This window comes from Saccopteryx bilineata, chromosome 5 (assembly GCF_036850765.1).
Source record: "Saccopteryx bilineata isolate mSacBil1 chromosome 5, mSacBil1_pri_phased_curated, whole genome shotgun sequence".
Classification (NCBI taxonomy): Eukaryota; Metazoa; Chordata; class Mammalia; order Chiroptera; family Emballonuridae; genus Saccopteryx; species Saccopteryx bilineata.
Genome location: NC_089494.1, coordinates 260,609,862 through 260,627,530, shown reverse-complemented (window position 1 = coordinate 260,627,530; position 17,669 = coordinate 260,609,862). Strand labels below are relative to the sequence as shown.

The 17,669-nt window shown below is 51.9% G+C and overlaps 1 protein-coding gene across 4 annotated transcripts in view; it reads right to left on the bottom strand.

The window, feature by feature from the left end:
- Window positions 1-17,669, bottom strand: part of SLC2A9 (solute carrier family 2 member 9) — a 108,194-nt gene that overhangs the window by 48,413 nt on the left and 42,112 nt on the right. For all 4 annotated transcript variants that reach the window (XM_066278731.1, XM_066278732.1, XM_066278728.1 and 1 more), the window contains 2 exons: window positions 14,706-14,866; window positions 4,422-4,546 (listed from right to left, as the gene is read on the bottom strand). In XM_066278731.1, coding sequence (XP_066134828.1) covers window positions 4,422-4,546; window positions 14,706-14,866 — 286 coding nt within the window. The remainder of the gene's footprint in view (window positions 1-4,421; window positions 4,547-14,705; window positions 14,867-17,669) is intronic.

Genomic DNA, 17,669 nt, shown 5'->3' with positions numbered 1-17,669 from the left:
GTGATGGTGGTGATGGTGGTGGTGATGGTGGTGATGATGGTCGTGATGTTGGTGATGTTGGTGATGGTGATGGTGGTGATGGTGGTGGTGGTGGTGATGGTGGTGATGATGATGGTGATGATGGTGGTGATGATGGTGGTGATGATGGAAGTGATGATGGTAGTGATGGTGGTGATGATGGTGATGATGATGGTGGTGATGTTGGTGATGATGATGGTGATGATGGTGGTGATGATGGAGGTGATGATGATAGTGATGGTGGTGATGATGGTGATGATGATGGTGGTGATGTTGGTGATGATGATGGTGATGATGGTGGTGATGATGGAAGTGATGATGGTGGTGATGGTGGTGATGCTGGTGATAATGGTGATGGTAGTGATGATGGTGGTGATGTTATAGATGGTGATGGTGATGATGGTGGTGATGGTGGTAGTGATGGTAATGATGGTGATGATGATGGTGGTGATGGTGGTGATGGTAATGGTGATGATGGTGGTGGTAGTGATGATGATGGTGGTGGTGATGGTTCAGAAAGTTATAAGTAAATGTTCTATTATTATCCTCATTCTAAAACTGGGAAACTGAGGCACAGAGAAGTTGAGTAACTTTCAAGGTCATCAAGTGACATCCAGAGATGCCCAAAGACTTTACGTGCCCCAGAATCAGGTCTCTGATTCCAGAATTTGAACTTCCCACCAGCTAACAGAGTCTCTTTGCACTACTCATGGCACTCAGTTTTGGCTGATTCTGTCATACTCATTTTAAAGCATTTTATAGACTACGTCACCCACACATGACCTCATAACCTTTGAGATAAATTTACATATTCAGAAGCTTATGACTAATATTTTGCATAAAAGAAGTAAACATTATAAAAATGTTTTTGCAAACTATAATATATTGCACACACAAAGGCTCTATTAATAACAATAACATGAGTCCTTGTCCATTTCAAGAAAACCTGTTTTCCCCCCAAACCTGGGCAGGGTTGTTCTTCAGGCCCTTTATAGGCCAATAAATGTCTGCAGATGCATTTATCCCAGGCAGGCCCGCGGCTTGCTCGGAGCACAGACCCACCCTCCTGAGTCATGCCGCCTGTTGGTCAAATCCTGCGTTGTGCAAGCCGAGAGGCCCCGAGTGGGGAGTTAGCTTCTCCTGGCCTCGGTCTCTCCGTCCACAAGATGCGGATAAGAACTGAACCGAACTCCCTAGGATGGCTGTGGGCATTGAATTAGACGTGCTGGGTGCTTCTCTCAGTGTTGTAAAGCACTGTGCAAACTAGTATGATTAGCACTCACTATTCTTGTCTGATTTCTCACCAGACCGTGAGGGCATCTCCACCGTCTTTCCTGCCTCCACCTCCCCATGCCTCCGGCTCAGTTCCCGACTCACTTCAGGCTCCAATCACTGTGGTTCGAGTTACGCTGGATGCACCCCAGTCGCTGGCGTTCAGGGAGGCCCTTCCTAAAACACCGAGTGAAGGGAATGCCCAGCCGGTTAGAAGCAGGACTGCAGTCCCTGCGTCTCGGCCAGGGTATCTCCCTCTGGTTCACCTGAAAGGCAGGTGCGCTCAAGGTGCAGAGAGACGGGAACACTCTGCAAAGTCACCACACAGACCAGATGACGTTCGGATTTTTAATCAAAACACACATACTGGGAGCACCTGGCCTCGTGAAAATAGTGGCTGTCCCCCAGTCAATGTCACACACTGTTGCTTAGGGGGCAGTGCCACAGAGGGAAGAAGGTGCCAGACTCAAGTCCCAGAGCCTGCTGTCCCTACCTGTGGCCTCGGTCGAGCTAATTCGCTTTGCTTGTCTCAGCCTCCCCCCTCGCCTATAAAATAAGGGTAATAACTGCTGTCTACCCCCACCGCCGTGGGAATGACATGGCTACACGTAAGGCTCCTGCCTGATGTGTGGTCACCTGATAGATGCTTAAACGGTCAGTGTTCTTACCCTATTGCTCCTCCTACCCACTGGGGTTGATTATTATCATCTCTCTCTCTCTCACACACATACACACAAAAACTAATAAGGAAACAATGGAGTCAGAGAGGTGGCCTGGGGCTGGGGAGGGTTGCGGACCCACACCCGGCACAGTCCTACTGCCTCCTGCCCATGGGCACCGTGCGCACCCTGAAGAGATGTTCAAGCCCTTGGCCTCTCTTCTGTCTTTTTCTCACTGATTTGTGAGAGTTCTTACTGTGTTCTGGGTCGGAGCCCTTTGCCAATTTCATCCGTGGCGAACACTTTCTTGCTCTCTGCAGTTTGCCTTTCCCCAACGATGAAGAGGCGTCTTTAATGTTAACATAGTCCAGTTTACTAATTGTTTTCCCTTCCACCCAGTGCTTTTCCTCGCCTGCCTTGGAAGTCTCCCCTGATCCTAAACCGGTGAGAACAGCGTTCTGTTATCCTCTAGTACTGACTGTTCCACCTCTCCTCTGCAGGGCTGTCATCCCCCTGGGTCGGGCAATGGGTATAGGCGAAGCCACCGCGTTCAGATTTCACTATTAACGGACCAAAATGTCGGAGGGCTGGTTCAGTGCGCCATCCGCCACGGGCTGTGTGTGCTGTCCGCATGTCCCCCTTGGACAGCTCCCCAGGGAGGGGCCCGGCAGGGACACACAGATGGGCCCCTGGGAACAAGCCTGCTCTACACACACAGCTATGGTGTGGGAACGGCAGCCTACGCTGCTACTGCAGAAGTTTCCTGTGACCTCGTGTAAGCAAACAGGGGTTCTTTTTACATTGCTGATATCACTACTCTCCTCCCTAACTCCTGCAGGAAGCCACGCTTCCAGAAAGATACGTTGGACACAAACGTCACAAAAACTTTTCCAAGCCCCAAAGCCAGGGTACGCTTATGGACGTTCTGCTCGATTCTTGGGGTCTGCAGCCCCGTCAGACTAGCCACTGGGGCCTGTTCCCTTAGCTCACGATTATAACCCAGGGCCAGCCTGCCGGGGTCCGGAACTCCCACACACCGGTGACCCCAGCTGACGGGACATCCTTTATTGGAAAGGACACTTCCTTCAGCTCCCCAGCTGCACTCCTGCCATGAATTCGGTGTCCGAACATGGACGGGTCAGCTTCGGCCGTCTCCTTTCCAGCCCACTGCTCTACCTTTCTGCCTCTGTACTGGTCCTCGTTGTCCAGACCACTGTGACTCTGTAGGAAGTGTGGACATCCCGCAGAGTACCTTCTCCCGTTTTCTCCCTCTGGAAGATTTTCTCCTGAGTTCTCAGCACTTTGTGTTGCCACATGCATTTCAGAAGCAGCCTGCAATTTCCAGTTTACAAAGCCTGCCTGGAGGTGACCAGGCTGGTGTTGGGTCTCTGGACCAACACAGAAAGAACAGCACCTTCACAACACTGGGTCTCCCAGTTCTCAGCATGGAATACGCCTCCGTTTACCTGCCTTCTTCCACTTCTCTCCATAAGAGTTGAGGTGTTTTTGTGTGAAAGTATTCCACACTTCTCATTAGGCCTATCCTAGGTATTAAATGGGGGTGTTATAATATTTTAAATGGTATAGTTTGTAAATTGCATTTTCTATGCAAGAACACAGTACTTTTTGTTAGTGTATTGACCTTCTATATAGAAATAAAACTGCATTTAGTGTCTCAACTATACCGGTATACTGACCTGGCATCCAAAGACCCCGCTAGCCAAATTCACATGTTTATTCTGAGGTTTATGTATAGATTCTTTTAGATGCCTTACACATTCATGTCATCTGTGCGTCAGTTCCTTTTTCCCAATCTTTTTTATTCTTTATTTAGAACATATTTTGCTGGCCTTATTGCACTAGCTGGGACCTCCAGGACTACCCTGACTCCCACTGGTGAGAACGTGCATCCTATCTTGCTTCTGAGCTCAGAGAAAAACCTGTTGCCACCTTAGTATTGAGTAGAATGATTGCTGTAGGTTTTATTTATAACCTTTATGAGTTTAAGAAAATTTTCTTCTATTCCCTGTTGGCTAAAAGTGTTTTTTTTTGTTTTGTTTTTTACCATAAATGAATATTGAATATTACCAAATGACTTTTCTGCACATATCCAAATAATTCTATGAGGTTGTTTTTTTCTTAAAATATATTCTGTGAACATGGTATACTACCCTGGTTGGTTTTCAAGCATTAAGCCCATCTTCCATTGCTGAAGTAACCCAGTGAGGTCTTGAGATATAATCTTTCTATGGTTTTTATTATTGTTTATGCAGCAAAACCTAACTGATACAGACAGACCAAGCAGTGAAACTAACTTAGGTAAGTGGCAGAACCCAGGCAGTCTGAGCCCATAGCCCTCACCCTTAACCACTTTACTGTCATGCATCTCTGAGCTTCACCGTCCCCAGGTAACATAACAATGCTCCCCAGGAGTGTGTCCTGTCACTGTCCCCTCCCTGGCCATGGTCTCACCTCCATCCACGCCCATGATGAAGCGACCCACGATGAGCATTTCAAAGGCTCCTGCCCAGAGAGAACAGGACATCAGCAACGCAGCCAAAATCGCAAACCCATTGTTGACCAGCAAAGTGTACTTCCTAGAAGAAAAAGAGGGGTTTGATGATGAGGCCTGACCATGAGGCTGTCACTGGCCTGTCCATTCCAAGAGCAGGGTCCCCACTGGCCCCCGACGGCCACCTTTGGCGCTGTGATCCTGAATAAGGCACTTGCTCCCTCTGGGTTCACCACTGGGGTTGATTATCGTGACCATGGATCGCTGTGTTATGAACAACCTCATGTTTAGAAGCATGACTTGCAGGGAGGGCTGGGACCCTGACTCCTGCACCGGCTCTCTCGCTATGTGACCTAGGTCACTTTGTACTTCACTGCTCTGTGTCTTCCTTCCTCCCCTGCAAAGTGGTCAGGGTGGCTCACACGTACCCCACTCCTGCTCTGGGACAGGCCTCGTTATAAGCTCTCTGCATGAGGAGCTCATCTATGGCTCAAAATGACCCTATCAGATAGGTAATATTCCTATTAGTATTTTATAGAGAAGTCAACCAGGGCACAGACCAATTAGAAACTTGTTTGAGGTGATGCAGCTGGTGAGTCCAGGAGCTGGGGAGACATCTGAGCCTCGCGCAGGATATTTTTTTCCCCTATATATCAAATTGTTTTATAAATTATAAAAAGCTAGGGATAGGAAAGGGGGCTTTGTTGTTGCTTTTAGGAGGCAGATCTCTCCAGGCCAGAGCTCTTTTCACTATTTCTGACTTGCCCCAAACTTTCCATTAAATTTCCCCCCCTTGCTTACATCTTCTTGGAGAATCCCAAGGTTAATGACTAATGCAGCTCAGTGATGATGGCTCAAAGACTGCTTATTGCAACATCTTCTATGATAAGAGCGGATGACTGAAACAACCCAAGGGCCCATTAACAAGGCTACTTAAATAAATCACGACATTTCTATCAAGCTGTCACATTATGTAGACATTAAATGAGAGAGCACCTCCTGTCCTCCTACATGGAAAGAGTTCTAAGATAGATTAAGTGCAAAGAGCAAGGTACAGAAATTGGTGTAGAGTCTGAAACAGTCTGCGTGACAAAGAAGCGTGTGTGTGCATGTGTGCGTGTGTGTAGAAAAAAGCACACCCCTTGGAAAAGACACACAGAGAGCTGCTAACACTGGTTGCCTCCGGAAAGACCTGAGAGGCTGGAGGACTGACTGGCGAAAGGAACTTTTCACTTCACATCCATCTGGTTCTTTTGAGAATTAAGCCCCGTTCGTGTATTAATTATTCAAAAAACAAATACAATCTTACTTTTTAAAAATTGATTTTCATGGACCTTATGATGGGAAAAAAGAGAGGCATTAGCAGAGACTTAAAGCAAAAAGTCCCGTGTCGACGGACCACCCTTACTGTGATATAGAAGGTCACAGACTCAGGTTCAATGGAATTCTAGTACTCGTTAAAGCTCCCAGGACAGTGCGCCCTCCGCTCCTGTCCGCAGCCCCGCCCTTCCGTCCTCTAAGGGACTGGCAGGTCGGCCTTAAGAAGAAAGCAGGACAATGACCAGAGGGAGTGGTGGGAAGGCCTGGACCCTTGCTGGAGAAGCTTTCACTCATGTACCTACTTAGCAAGTATGGAGCGAGTGCTGGACATTGGGTACACCACCCAATGTCATCCCGGTCCTTACCCTCATGGGCTTTGCAACCTAGTTAGGGACACAGACATCAAATACATCCATCACACAAAGGTCAGTTGGTGACATTTGTGGCTTCTAGAAGTAAAGATACAGAAGCTATGAGAGTATTAACTGGGAATTGTGTTCGTCATGGACCTGTGGGTCCACCAATCTTCTCTCTTATCTCTGCCCTGCTCCGTTTCAAAGGGAACTACATTTCCCAGCATGCCTTTGCTTTCTGGTTTCCTGGTAGGACTGACCAATGAGAAGCTTGAGATTAGTCTGGAGGGTGGGAAGGGGAGGAGCAGGTATTTTGCTCCCTTTCCCTGTGCTTCCATTGCAGCAGGTGTTACCCCTCAGAGCCCCACGCTGGTCCACATGTCCCAGCAACCTGCCCACCTTGACGGTGTGGCTCTGGCTCTCGGGCCTGAGCAGTACTGCCTCTCCCCTTTGACCTTCCATCCCAGGCCTGGTGCTCGCTTGCCTGTGAAGAAATGATTTCTCACTAGCACTCCAAGTAGTCCTGCAGCCCCATCCCGGGCCGAGCTCTGCCCTTGACGGCCTCCTAGGACAAATCCCTGTTGGTGCAGAGTCTCATGTTAGAGAGATTCGTGAAGAGGTTGTCGAGGGAGGCGAGGCAGGAGAGGAAAACTGGGGACAGACTTAGAGCGTTCTTGGATGTTGGACAACACAATGCGTTCTATAACCGCAGACGGTGAGAAGTAAAGGGGTTGACTGGAAATCAGACCTCGACTCCTAGCCCCCCACCCCCCATAGACGTTGTCCACTGATCAACGACAGGTGAACTGGACATTTGATACCAGGACGATAGGCATGGCGATCATAATAAATGAGGCTAGCATTCCTGGGCAAGTCTCAAGCCGGTTGCTCAACAGATTCACCAATAGAGCTCCTAGCAATAGAGATTCTCGGGTCCGCACCTAGAGACTCTCAATCCATGGTGCAGACTCAGTGAGAGACCTTTGGCAGACTGCTAGACAGAGCGCGGCTTTACATAAGTTGCCTTCCGTCGTGTCGTTTCATCCTTAACGCCTATAGCTGTCGGTGTTGGTGAACTCTTCAATCCACAGAGGAGGAGGTGAGGGCCCCCTCATTCCCCCACCGCTACATTCACTGCCTGCATCTGGATGGGGCTGATGTAAGGTGTCCCTTGGGCACTGGCTACCCCCTTGCTCAGTAAAGAACTCGTTCCTTCTCTGTCCACTCATCCTCCCACAAGCACATCTGAATATGTCTTTTCCCCTCCATTCCTCTGTGGCTTTTGCTCCCAAGGAAGCCCATTACAACTTGAGTTTCCCCCCCGAGTGAGATGGACAGCCACTGGGCGTTCTGAGGAGAGGAATGGTGTGGCCTGGCTTACGTCTGAACAAGACCACTCGGCCTTCTTTGTTGACCACGGACTGTAGGGGTGGGTGTGGAAACAGAGACCGCTAGGAAAGCTACTGCAAGGGATCGGGTAAGCCTGAGAGTGACGTGGACCCAGCTGACCGCAGCGGAGCGGGTGGGAAGTGCTCAGACCCTGGCGTGGTTTGAAGGCGGAGTTGATGGGGTTTACAGATGGACTGGATGGAGGTGGGGAGGAAGTGGAGCCAAAGACGCCCCAAGGGTTTCGGCCTGAGCTCCTGCATTAGATTCGATGGTGTGTTTTGTGCTCTGCGGGCACGCTAAAAGCACATTCAAGTCTGACTTGAAACAGGGCTGCACACCCTTGAGGCAAGTTCATCATATTAATACATTCCTCCTCTGAATTAACCCGGAGCCTGGCAGTGTCCCAGGGAGAATGGAAACCTTATTTGAAAATAGTTCCCAAAGCTGACTCTTGGGACTTCCGAGACAAGAACTTTAATCCTTGTGCTGCCGTTTTTTTCCTGGGGACAAACATTGCACCAGAAATTGGGGGACCGTGTCCCCCATTGCACTAGTGTGGACACCTGACTCATTGTTTTAAGCTTCTACAGTAGTGAAGAATCTTCCCAGAAGACCAGCATAAGGGGCCACATAAAAGGAAGAGTGAGAGGGTGATGAGGAGGGTGGAGACCATGTCCCTTGAGAAATGGCCAGAGGGACAGGGGACAGTTAGCCTGGACGAGAGAAGGCTTGGAGAAAGTGTGAGCGCTGCCTTCCACGATGTCACGCTCTAACTTGATCCACTGAAATCACAGGATGGAAGGCACAGAGAGATACTATTTCAGTGTGACTTAGAAAGGACTTTCATGAAGCCCTACTGAAATGTGAAACCTCTGGAGATACGAGCTCCCACCACCCACCTTCCAACAGTTCTTTAGCCTGACCAAGCCCCAAGCCGACAGGACAAGATGGTTCCTTGTTGCCACCATTTGTCGCTCTCCTTGGTCCATCCACGCCTGCATCCCCAGCTAGAATCACAAGGTCCATTATTCTAAACGTCCACACATGCTCAACTCCTGACCCATGGACCCACCCACCTCCATCACATGTTCTTGGCAGAACCCCCACCCGCGCTGGGTGTGGGCTGACCTCACACGCACCACGAAGCACAGCTGGGCTGGAGAAAACACACAGCGATGCTGGCTGGTCTCACCTGAAGTCTGTGACCATCAATCTCCAGGGGGCGTTAGAGCCCCAGGCAAACGTTCTAAAGTCTCCTGGCTTGTTCAGTCTTCTGCTCTCTGAGAGGACTATTCATGTGTGTCTCTACAGCTTCCCTGGTCCTCTTTCTCAGCTGACAGCCTCTTTCCACCCCACTGAGAGAGCTGACGCAACCCGGAGAGACCCCACGTGTCCCTCCCACCTGCACAGCCCTACCTGCGTCTGCGCCCACACACTCGGCCTTTCCTTGTTTCTGTGGACGGATTCCCCACTCCCATCCTTCCAATTACCTGCTCGTGGCCCACCCCCTGTCACCTCCAGCGAGTTTCACCTCTGGCTCCTGACTACGAGTTTTTCTTTCTCTGCTGGAACATCTCATGAACGTGCTGTTGTAGCCCCTTTCTTAAAAGAAAACCCAGCCTGACCTGTGGTGGCACAGTGGAAAAGCATCGACCTGGAAATGCTGAGGTCGCCGGTTCGAAACCCTGGGCTTGCCTAGTCAAGGCACATATGGGAGTTGATGCTTCCAGCTCCTCCCCACCTTCTCTCTCTGTCTCTCTCTCTCTCTCCCTTTCTCTCTCCTCTCTAAAATGAATAAATAAAAAAAAAAAAAAAGAAAAAAAAAGAAAAAAAAAAAAGAAAACCCATACAACATGCCCCCGGTCCTCCCTCTTCCTCCATCCACCACGCTGTTGTCTCCGCTCCCCTGCACAGAACGCCTCGAAATGAGCCTCGTGTGTGGTTCCCATGTCTCCATCTCTCCTTCTCTCTTCCACCCACTCCCGCGGTGGTCTCCCCCACTGTGCCCAGGAGATGGCTGTTGTCCTGGCAACCAGCAGCCTGCCTGTTGCTCGATCCACCTGGCCTCATCTCCGTTTCTCAGCAGTGTCGGACACAGTTGGTCACCCCTTCCTTCTTTCTCTTGCGTTCCAGATGTCACTCGGAGGTGGGTCTGCCCTGATCTTGTTGGCTGGTCCTTACCATCTTCCCAGCCCTCCAAGCAGTGGAGGACCCCGCCTGGAGACCTCGTTACGGCCGCGCGGGCTGACCGATGCATGCCTGCCCTGTGTCACGCTGGGGAGCTAACGCTCTTCCCTACGACTATAGAATAGAGATGCATTTTACAAGACTGAGGTAGAGAAAGAGGAGGGGGAAAATGATATTTTTGAGAGAACCTGCTATTTGCCTGGCGTGATATACAGGGTGCTTGGCTGCTGGTGTTTGTTTAATATCCGTCCTTCTTCCTCTGGTGGGGAGTCCCTGGAATCCCCTCCAGAAAGTGTTCTGCCCTCACTCTCAGTGTGGGGGCTGGTGGTGATCATGTCTCCACCTAGTGGCGGCTCCAGGAATGGGCACTCTAGGCAGTAATTTTCAAGTACATTAGAATGGTATTTGCCCGGAAGTCAACCTTGGCACTGTTAACGTTTGGAGCTGGAAGTTCTCCGTGGTCCCTGTGCAGTGTAGGGTGTTGATCAGCTTCCCTGGCCCGTACCCACTGGAGACCAGGAGCATCCCTTAGTTGTGACAACCAGAAATGCATCTGAACATTGTCAAATGTCCCCTGCTGGGGCAAACCCACCCCTGGTTGAGAAGCCCCAGGGGCATGGCATGCACCCTCACGCAGGTCAGTGAGGTTCCGGCCTGGGACTTTCACTAGAACCCTCAGTTTGACCGGGAGGGCTAGCAGGATCCACGTCAGCCCGAGCCCACAGGGCCAGCTTCCCCTGACAAGGGCCAAGGCCGCCTGTGTGCGCAGCCAACACCGAACGAGGCAGAGCCTGGAGACAGAGGCGCAGGTTTCCTTATGGTAGCATGTGAGCTGCTGGGTTTCAGTTATGGGAGCCACTTGAATTTGGGCTGTAAGCCAGTTTGCTCTGGGTACTTGTCACAGGCATTCAAACAGCCTTCTGAATGGCACGGAGCATTGTGTAAATATGACCTCACTTATCCCTCATATAGGCTCCCTCAGGTGGGTCCGCTTATCTGAGCTTCACAGATTTAAAGAGTAACTGCCTCCCCTGCCCATTCGTACACTTCCCGGAGCCAGAACGATTGTCATAACGATTGTTCGGGGCCTGCCTCCCCCACTGCGGCACCAGCCCCAGGCCACAGGCCTTGGTCTCTGGCGCCCAAGTGCCAGGGTCAGTGCCTGGCTCCCAGTAGGCGCTGAGAAGTGTTTGCTGAGTGGATGAGCACGGGTAGGTGGCCTGCCCGAGAGGCGGACCCAGGATCTGACCTCAAAGCCCATGTGAGTTTCCTGGCATCTACCTGTTTTTTCTGCTCTGCTCCCAAGGGAAGAACTGGACCCAATGATGTCAAAGGAGGCCCGTTTCAGTGCCATTTAAAGAATGTTCGCATTGGCTCTGCCCAGCGATGGAAAGACGCTCCCTGGAAGAGCTGATAATGGACGTGGTAGGATGGCAGGGAGCTCAGGTTGGGCGCTGACTCGGCACCGATCACTGAGATGGGCACTCTACATCCGCGGGACAATCCTCTGACACGGCCATTACTCAGTCTTCATCTGGCCGTGCACTCAGTGAGGCCTGGAGACTCTGAGGCACTCAACCTCAGCCCACGAGCTGTGAGTATCAGACTCGAAGCCGAGCCTGTGGCCAGCGTCTGTGAACCAACACGGTCATCATCCTGTCTCATGAGGGAAGCAGGGGACTTCTGTCACTAGAGCCATGCAAGCAGGGGACACATGGCCACAACGATGGACTGGGGCTCAAAAACAATTCTCTGTGGCCAGAACTCTCCAAGCCAGAGAGTCTAGGAGACAAGAAACCTGCATTCTGAGACCAGGGAAAGGGTGGCTCATATCCAGGGACAGTCCTTGGCCCCCTGTGCTCCCCTGTCCTCATCCCTTTCCCGAATGACGGACAAGTTTAACATGCTCTAGCCAGGACCAGCCCCCAGTGGACCGGCCTGTGACCACGCCCACCTGACTCCCAGGATGCCCAGCTCCAGGTAACTTCTTTCCCAGGCCCTTCCTTCCATTGGCCCCACCTCAGCCTTGCACATTGAGCTCAGCCTCCTATTCCTTCCCGATGGACCTCCCCCCCCCCCGCCCCCCGGGAGGGACCAACAATGAGGCCTCGAGAAGCGCTGCAATCGGCACCATGTGATAGCAAGAGCGTGGGCTTGCGTTCAAACAGAGACCCAGGTCTGGATTTTCAGGTCAACTGTACAGTTTGGGACCTGGGACACCGTGTTGGGCCTCTCGGGCCTTGGATTCGTCCCGTGTAGAACAGAGACAAGAATACTGCACAGAGCTGTAGGGAGCGCCATAGGTCAAGCACGGCACGTAGCAGGAGGTAAACACATGGCAACCGTCCTCCATTTCTCCGGCCTCTCCTCCCACCAGTTACCACTGCAGCCCAGGCGTCACCCTGATTCACCTTCTACTCTCCTGTGAACGACGCAGGACTCGGCGGCTGCCTGGGGCAGGACAACACCGCCTCTGATCTAATCTCTGCATCCGAGGGACCGAGGACTATGGCCTAGAAATTTAGTGTCTCTCCAATGTGTCTCCTCTTCTGCTTTCCTTTTGCTTCTGTCGCTGACATGCTGCTGAGGCCACTGTCATCGTCTTCCTTGTGCACATGGGGAGGGTGCTGGCTGACAGGGAAGGTGGCCAAGTCCCGGGTCATGCGCCTGGCAAGCTGGGGACTCAGGACGTGCTGGGCCACAGCATCTTGAGCCCGATTCCAGGGTCCCTTGCCCTCTGCCATCTGCTTGGGTTCAGAGCTTTCTCATGGGGCAGCCTCAGGGTAAAATTGCCCATGGTCAACGACCAGGCAGGGATATGCCACAGGCCACAGAGCCTGGGGCTGGAGATGACTTCATCGAACTGGGACACTCCACTGAACTGAGATTGAGATCAGAGTCCAGCTTGGGTCAGGGGCTCAGCAACAGTGTCTCAGGGACCCCGGCCAGTGGTGCCAGTCTGGGGCCAGCCAGCCACTTCTCTGTTGTCAGACAGTCCTGGTTTGTTCAGTACCCTTGCCAGTAGCCTCCTAATTAAGATCTACTTGGGGCCTGGCCAGTTGGCTCAGCAGTAGAGTGTCAGTCCAGCGTGTGGAAGTCCCGGGTTTGATTCCCAGCCAGGGCACACAGGAGAAGCACTCATCTGCTTCTCCACTCTTCCCCCTCTCCTTTCTCTCTGTCTCCTTCTTTCCCTCCCGCAGCCAAGGCTCCACTGGAGCAGAGTTGGCCCGGGCGCTGAGGATGGCTCCATGGCCTCTGCCTCAGGCGCTAGAATGGCTCTGGCTGCAATTGAGCAACACCCCAGATGGGCAGAGCATCGCCCCCTGGTGGGCATGCCGGGTGGAACCTGGTCGGGCACATGCGGGAGTCTGTCTCACTGCCTCCCCGCTTCTAACTTTGGAAAAAAAAAAAAAAAGATCTACTTGGCACAGGAGAAAGACCATGACTCTGTGGCTGTCATGTGTTGGCTCCAACCGGAGCTCAGGCACCATGTGAGCTCTCTGAACGCCTAGTCCCCATCTACAGACCCCATGGAGCAGAGAGAACTAAACAGAGCGTCTGAGTGCCGGGGACTCTGGGGAACCTCAGAAAATAGCAGCTTTAGTCCATCATGCTTCCCCAGAACTGAGTTACCAGGACTCACTGCCCTGGAAGTGGACTTGGGGACAAGGATAAAGTCACTGGGGCACCACCCATCTTACGGGCACCGCAAGGAGGAATTCGGTGCCTGCTCTCAAACAGCATCGTTCTAACGTGCTCCGTGGTGGGGAGGGGAAGTCACGTGGAAAGGGATGGGTGGCAACCATCCTAACCGGTGGGTAGACCCCCAAGGTCTGGGGCGATTTCCTGGGGTTTGATAAATCTCCTCTCCAATTCAGGTCAGTCGATATGGGGAGGTGTTGGAATAACGCCTATGGATGGTGGCCAAGGTGATGATGAGAACAAGGGTACACAATAACAGCTTCTGTTTCCCGAGCTACTGCCGATGGGCCGCCCTCCCTCCTCACTTTCTCTGGCTCTTAACCATCGCCGCAGGGGAGGGACAGTGGCATCCCTTCCGCAGATGAAGAAACTGAAGCTCAGATCCATGACATGACTTGGCCTGGCCAGGGGCACACAGCTAGCTGGTAAGCGGAAGACTCACGATTCAAGTTCAGACACAGATGCTCCCGAGCCCCTACTTTCCCCGCGGACACCTCGGTACCTCCCAGGGAGTTATAAGCAAGGAGACAAAGAGAGCCCTTGGGAGAATTCACTGTTAAATCAGTCGGATCGGAGAGGACCATCTATGATGATAAATAAATAGTGAGGAATGAGGCTCCCGAGATCGAGGGGGTCTGACCAGAGAGCGCCCGGATGAGGAATTTCTACGTGAAGTTTTTCACACGCACTGCGGCCGTCTTCGGAGGCGAACGGTTTGAAATAACCCACGTGTCTATCTCAAGGAAACTGGTTAAATGATCGCCCAGTCCTATAACGGAGTCGAAGCACCTGATGTTTTAAAAAGCAGTGCTATGCGTGCTTAGACGGCACACACCTGGAAGACACGGTGCTGTTTCCCATTGCTGGCTCCTGCCGACGGACCTATGTCCTCCCTCCAGCCCTGCTCTGTGCCCTGGGACCTGGTCCGCTAGACCTAGGTCATAAGGCTCCGTCCGGGCTTTTCCGGCTTCCACCTGCATTTGACCAATGGGAAGCACCTGCAACCGACTGGGGGGTGGGGGTTGGAGGAGAGAAGCCAGGGTGTTTCTTTCCGACTCCCACCCGCTTTGGACAGTAGAGCTCAGACTTAGCCCAGACGCTCCACAATCTCCGCTCCTGCTCCACAGCCCACGGTCCCTGGCTTCACTTCTCCTTAGTCTCCGCTGCCCTATTTCCAGCTCTTGCCCCCCCCCCCCCAACATTAAAATCTCTCCGGGTGAACTAAGTGGCGTTTTGCTGTCTGCTGGGATCCTGTAACACAGACATATTATGAACATTATAGCCCCCACTGACCTTCCAAGAAACTGTCCGATCAGCTTCACCATTAATGTCCCCACGAGTCCACCGATGGCGAATATGGAGACCGTCACCGACCAGAGCAGAGTCAGGGTGTCCGGGTCGATTGGGTGTCCGTATCTTCTTTCCCAGGTCTCGTTGTAAAAGGCCTTGATGTACTGAGAACAAACAAGAGACTATGTTACTCCTGCTGCTGGAAGCCGCTGCTGTGTCAACACCACAGCTGTTACAGGGTCCTTTCTCCGTGCTATGGCTTGGCTGCATTCTCTCTGAGCTTTGTTTCATTGGCCCCTTTGAACGAAGTCTGTGGATGGACCCTATTTTCTACCTCATTTTGCAGACGGAGAAATCGAGGCTCTGAAAGACAAAGTGACTTGTTTAGTAAGTGTCAAACCTGGAGTGGAACTCAGATCTGACCACAAACGTACAGTGACCCTGATACCTGGGCTTCCCTGATTTCAGTGCCTAGCAAAATCCTCTGGCAAACATGTTAAAAACACACAGACCCGCCTAGCCGGTGGTGGCGCAGTGGACAGAGAGGACACTGACCTGGAATGCTGAGGTCACCGGTTTGAAACCCTGGGCTTGCCTGGTCAAGGCACATATGATAAGCAATCAGTGAACAGCTAGAGTGAAGCAACTATGAGTTGATACTTCTTGTTCCCCCTCCCCTCCCACTCCTCTCTGTAAAGTCAGTAAATAAAACCTTAAAAAAACAAAGCACAGACCTAACATGAGAGAAAATCTCAGCCTCGGAGAAGGCAAAGATACAAGACACAAAAACACCAACCATAAGAGAAGTGCTCATTTGCATTCCATCAAAATTAAAGTGTTCTGTTCTTCAAAGGACACCTCGAAGAAAATGAAAAGACCAGCCGCAGGCTGAGATAACATATTTGCAACACACACATGACACAGGACTTGCGTCCACAACTCATAAAGAGCTCTAACAAGTCAGTAAGAAGACAAATGACCCAAGTTAAAGTGAGCAAAAGACCCGAGCAGACTCCAGAGAAAATTCAAATGACCAGTAAACTAATGACGCGATGCTCAACATCATTAGTCAACAGGGAAATGCAAATTAAAGCTGCAATGAGATTCCGTTTCACGCCCATTAGATCCTCATCACTATCAGTTCTGATGCTGTGGGTTTGGGATGGGGACCGGGTGACTCTGATGTGAATCACAGACTGAGGTCACTGCACTACACGCCCCAAGAGGGTTTCATCCCCGCAATGCTCAACCACCCACTGCTACCCAGTGTGGGTCCCCAGATCTCTCTGCAGCCAGCATACGCCATCATGGAAAAATCATAGGTTCAGGCTGCAAAGACCCGGCCATGAATCCCAGTGTCATGATTTGCTAATAATTTAAACCAGCTGGGTCTTGGTTTACTCCTCTGCAAAACGGGACTGATCCCTGCTGTCTCAGGGTTGTCGTGAGGGTCAAACAAGGGCTCGAAGCAGGGCTGCCTCGTTCTTGGGTAGAGCTCATGCCACCTCCAGGAGCCTGAAAATGAGCGAGTCTGGCAGCAAGCAGTGGTCCAACAGCGTGTCATCTCCTGCACTCACAGTGGGACTTCAGATTGTAAACAGCTTGGCATCATCTAGTAAAACTGCAGATGCCCTTAATCTATAACCCATAAAATCTATTTCTAGGAAGTTCCTCCAAAAACCTTTCCCACCTTCCCTAAGATGCATCGACCCAAATGTCCATGGCAGCATTGCATGCACATAACTGTCCCCTCTCACGGAGGCCACCAAACAGCCAACTGTCTCCCCCTCACCAAGGTGCTCCGTGCGGCCTCTGGGAGTAGGGACTGTGCTCTCCGTCAGCAGCTGGACATTAACATCGACCCTTGCTTTCCACATGCTCCAGTGGCACCTGTCATGTTTGGCTACCTAGGTCACAAGCCCCGTTCCCACTGGGGAGACCTTCCTGCCTTATGAGCCCTGTGGGAAACAGAGGCCCCTCATCACTATGGAGGTTCACCATGCCTGATACTTGCCGTCCCAGCATTCCTTGCAGCTAGGGAGTGGACATGTGACAAAGGCTCAGCCAATCAGAGTCCTGGACTTTGCATGATGCACCTGAAGTTAAGAAATGGGCCCGGGAATTGTCTGGCAGCAGGGGAGCTCTTCTACAAGACTGGCTTTGGGGCCAGCAGGAGCCCCTGCGGGAGCTGAGAGTCCTGGCAGGGGTGGCTAAGGGGAACCCCCAGGACCCGCCCCGGCCGGGCTTTGGGGTGTTACCCTAGGCTGCAGCACTCCCGAGCCTGGCTGGTCAGCCCCACCACCGATCCTGCGAGCTGCTCATTGTTCTTCCAACACTTCATTTTTGGCTTCAATCAGACAAAATTGTGGTTGCCACTTACAATTACTGAAACTCTGCCAAACCATATAAAGTATCTCATCTGATCCTCACAACCACCCTAGTGGTAGAAACCCTCATTCACAGAGGAGGGGAGCAAGCCTTCTGGCACCCACGGTCACACAGCTGACCTGGGGCAGAGGAGGATTTGTGTGGGGTCTGCCTGACTTCAGGCCGAACGCAGCAACCCACTGGTGGGCTCCTCATTTCGCACTGACGCGTGGAAGGTAAGCAGATAAGTACGACGGCGCGCTTACTGATGTAACAGCAAGTGTCAGGTAAGCCTTCTTATGGGCTGGACAAGAGCAATGGCAAGGCAATAACCCCAAGGAGAGCAGGGTAGAGCAGGAGAAACTGTGATAATTTCCAAGCTGAAGGCCACAGGAAGGCAGGGGTGCAGGAGGGCTCGAGGGTGACAGCAAGTAGTTACAGGGTCGAGAGCCTTCAGAGACGCTGGGATGAGTACCCGGGACTTCAGGGGCACCCCTTCACGGGCTGCCCAATGAACAGGAGACTCCCGTGCATAGAAGGTCATTCCTGGACGTGACCTTGGCCCCCATCTCAGTCCTTCATTGAGTCAAGCACGTGCAG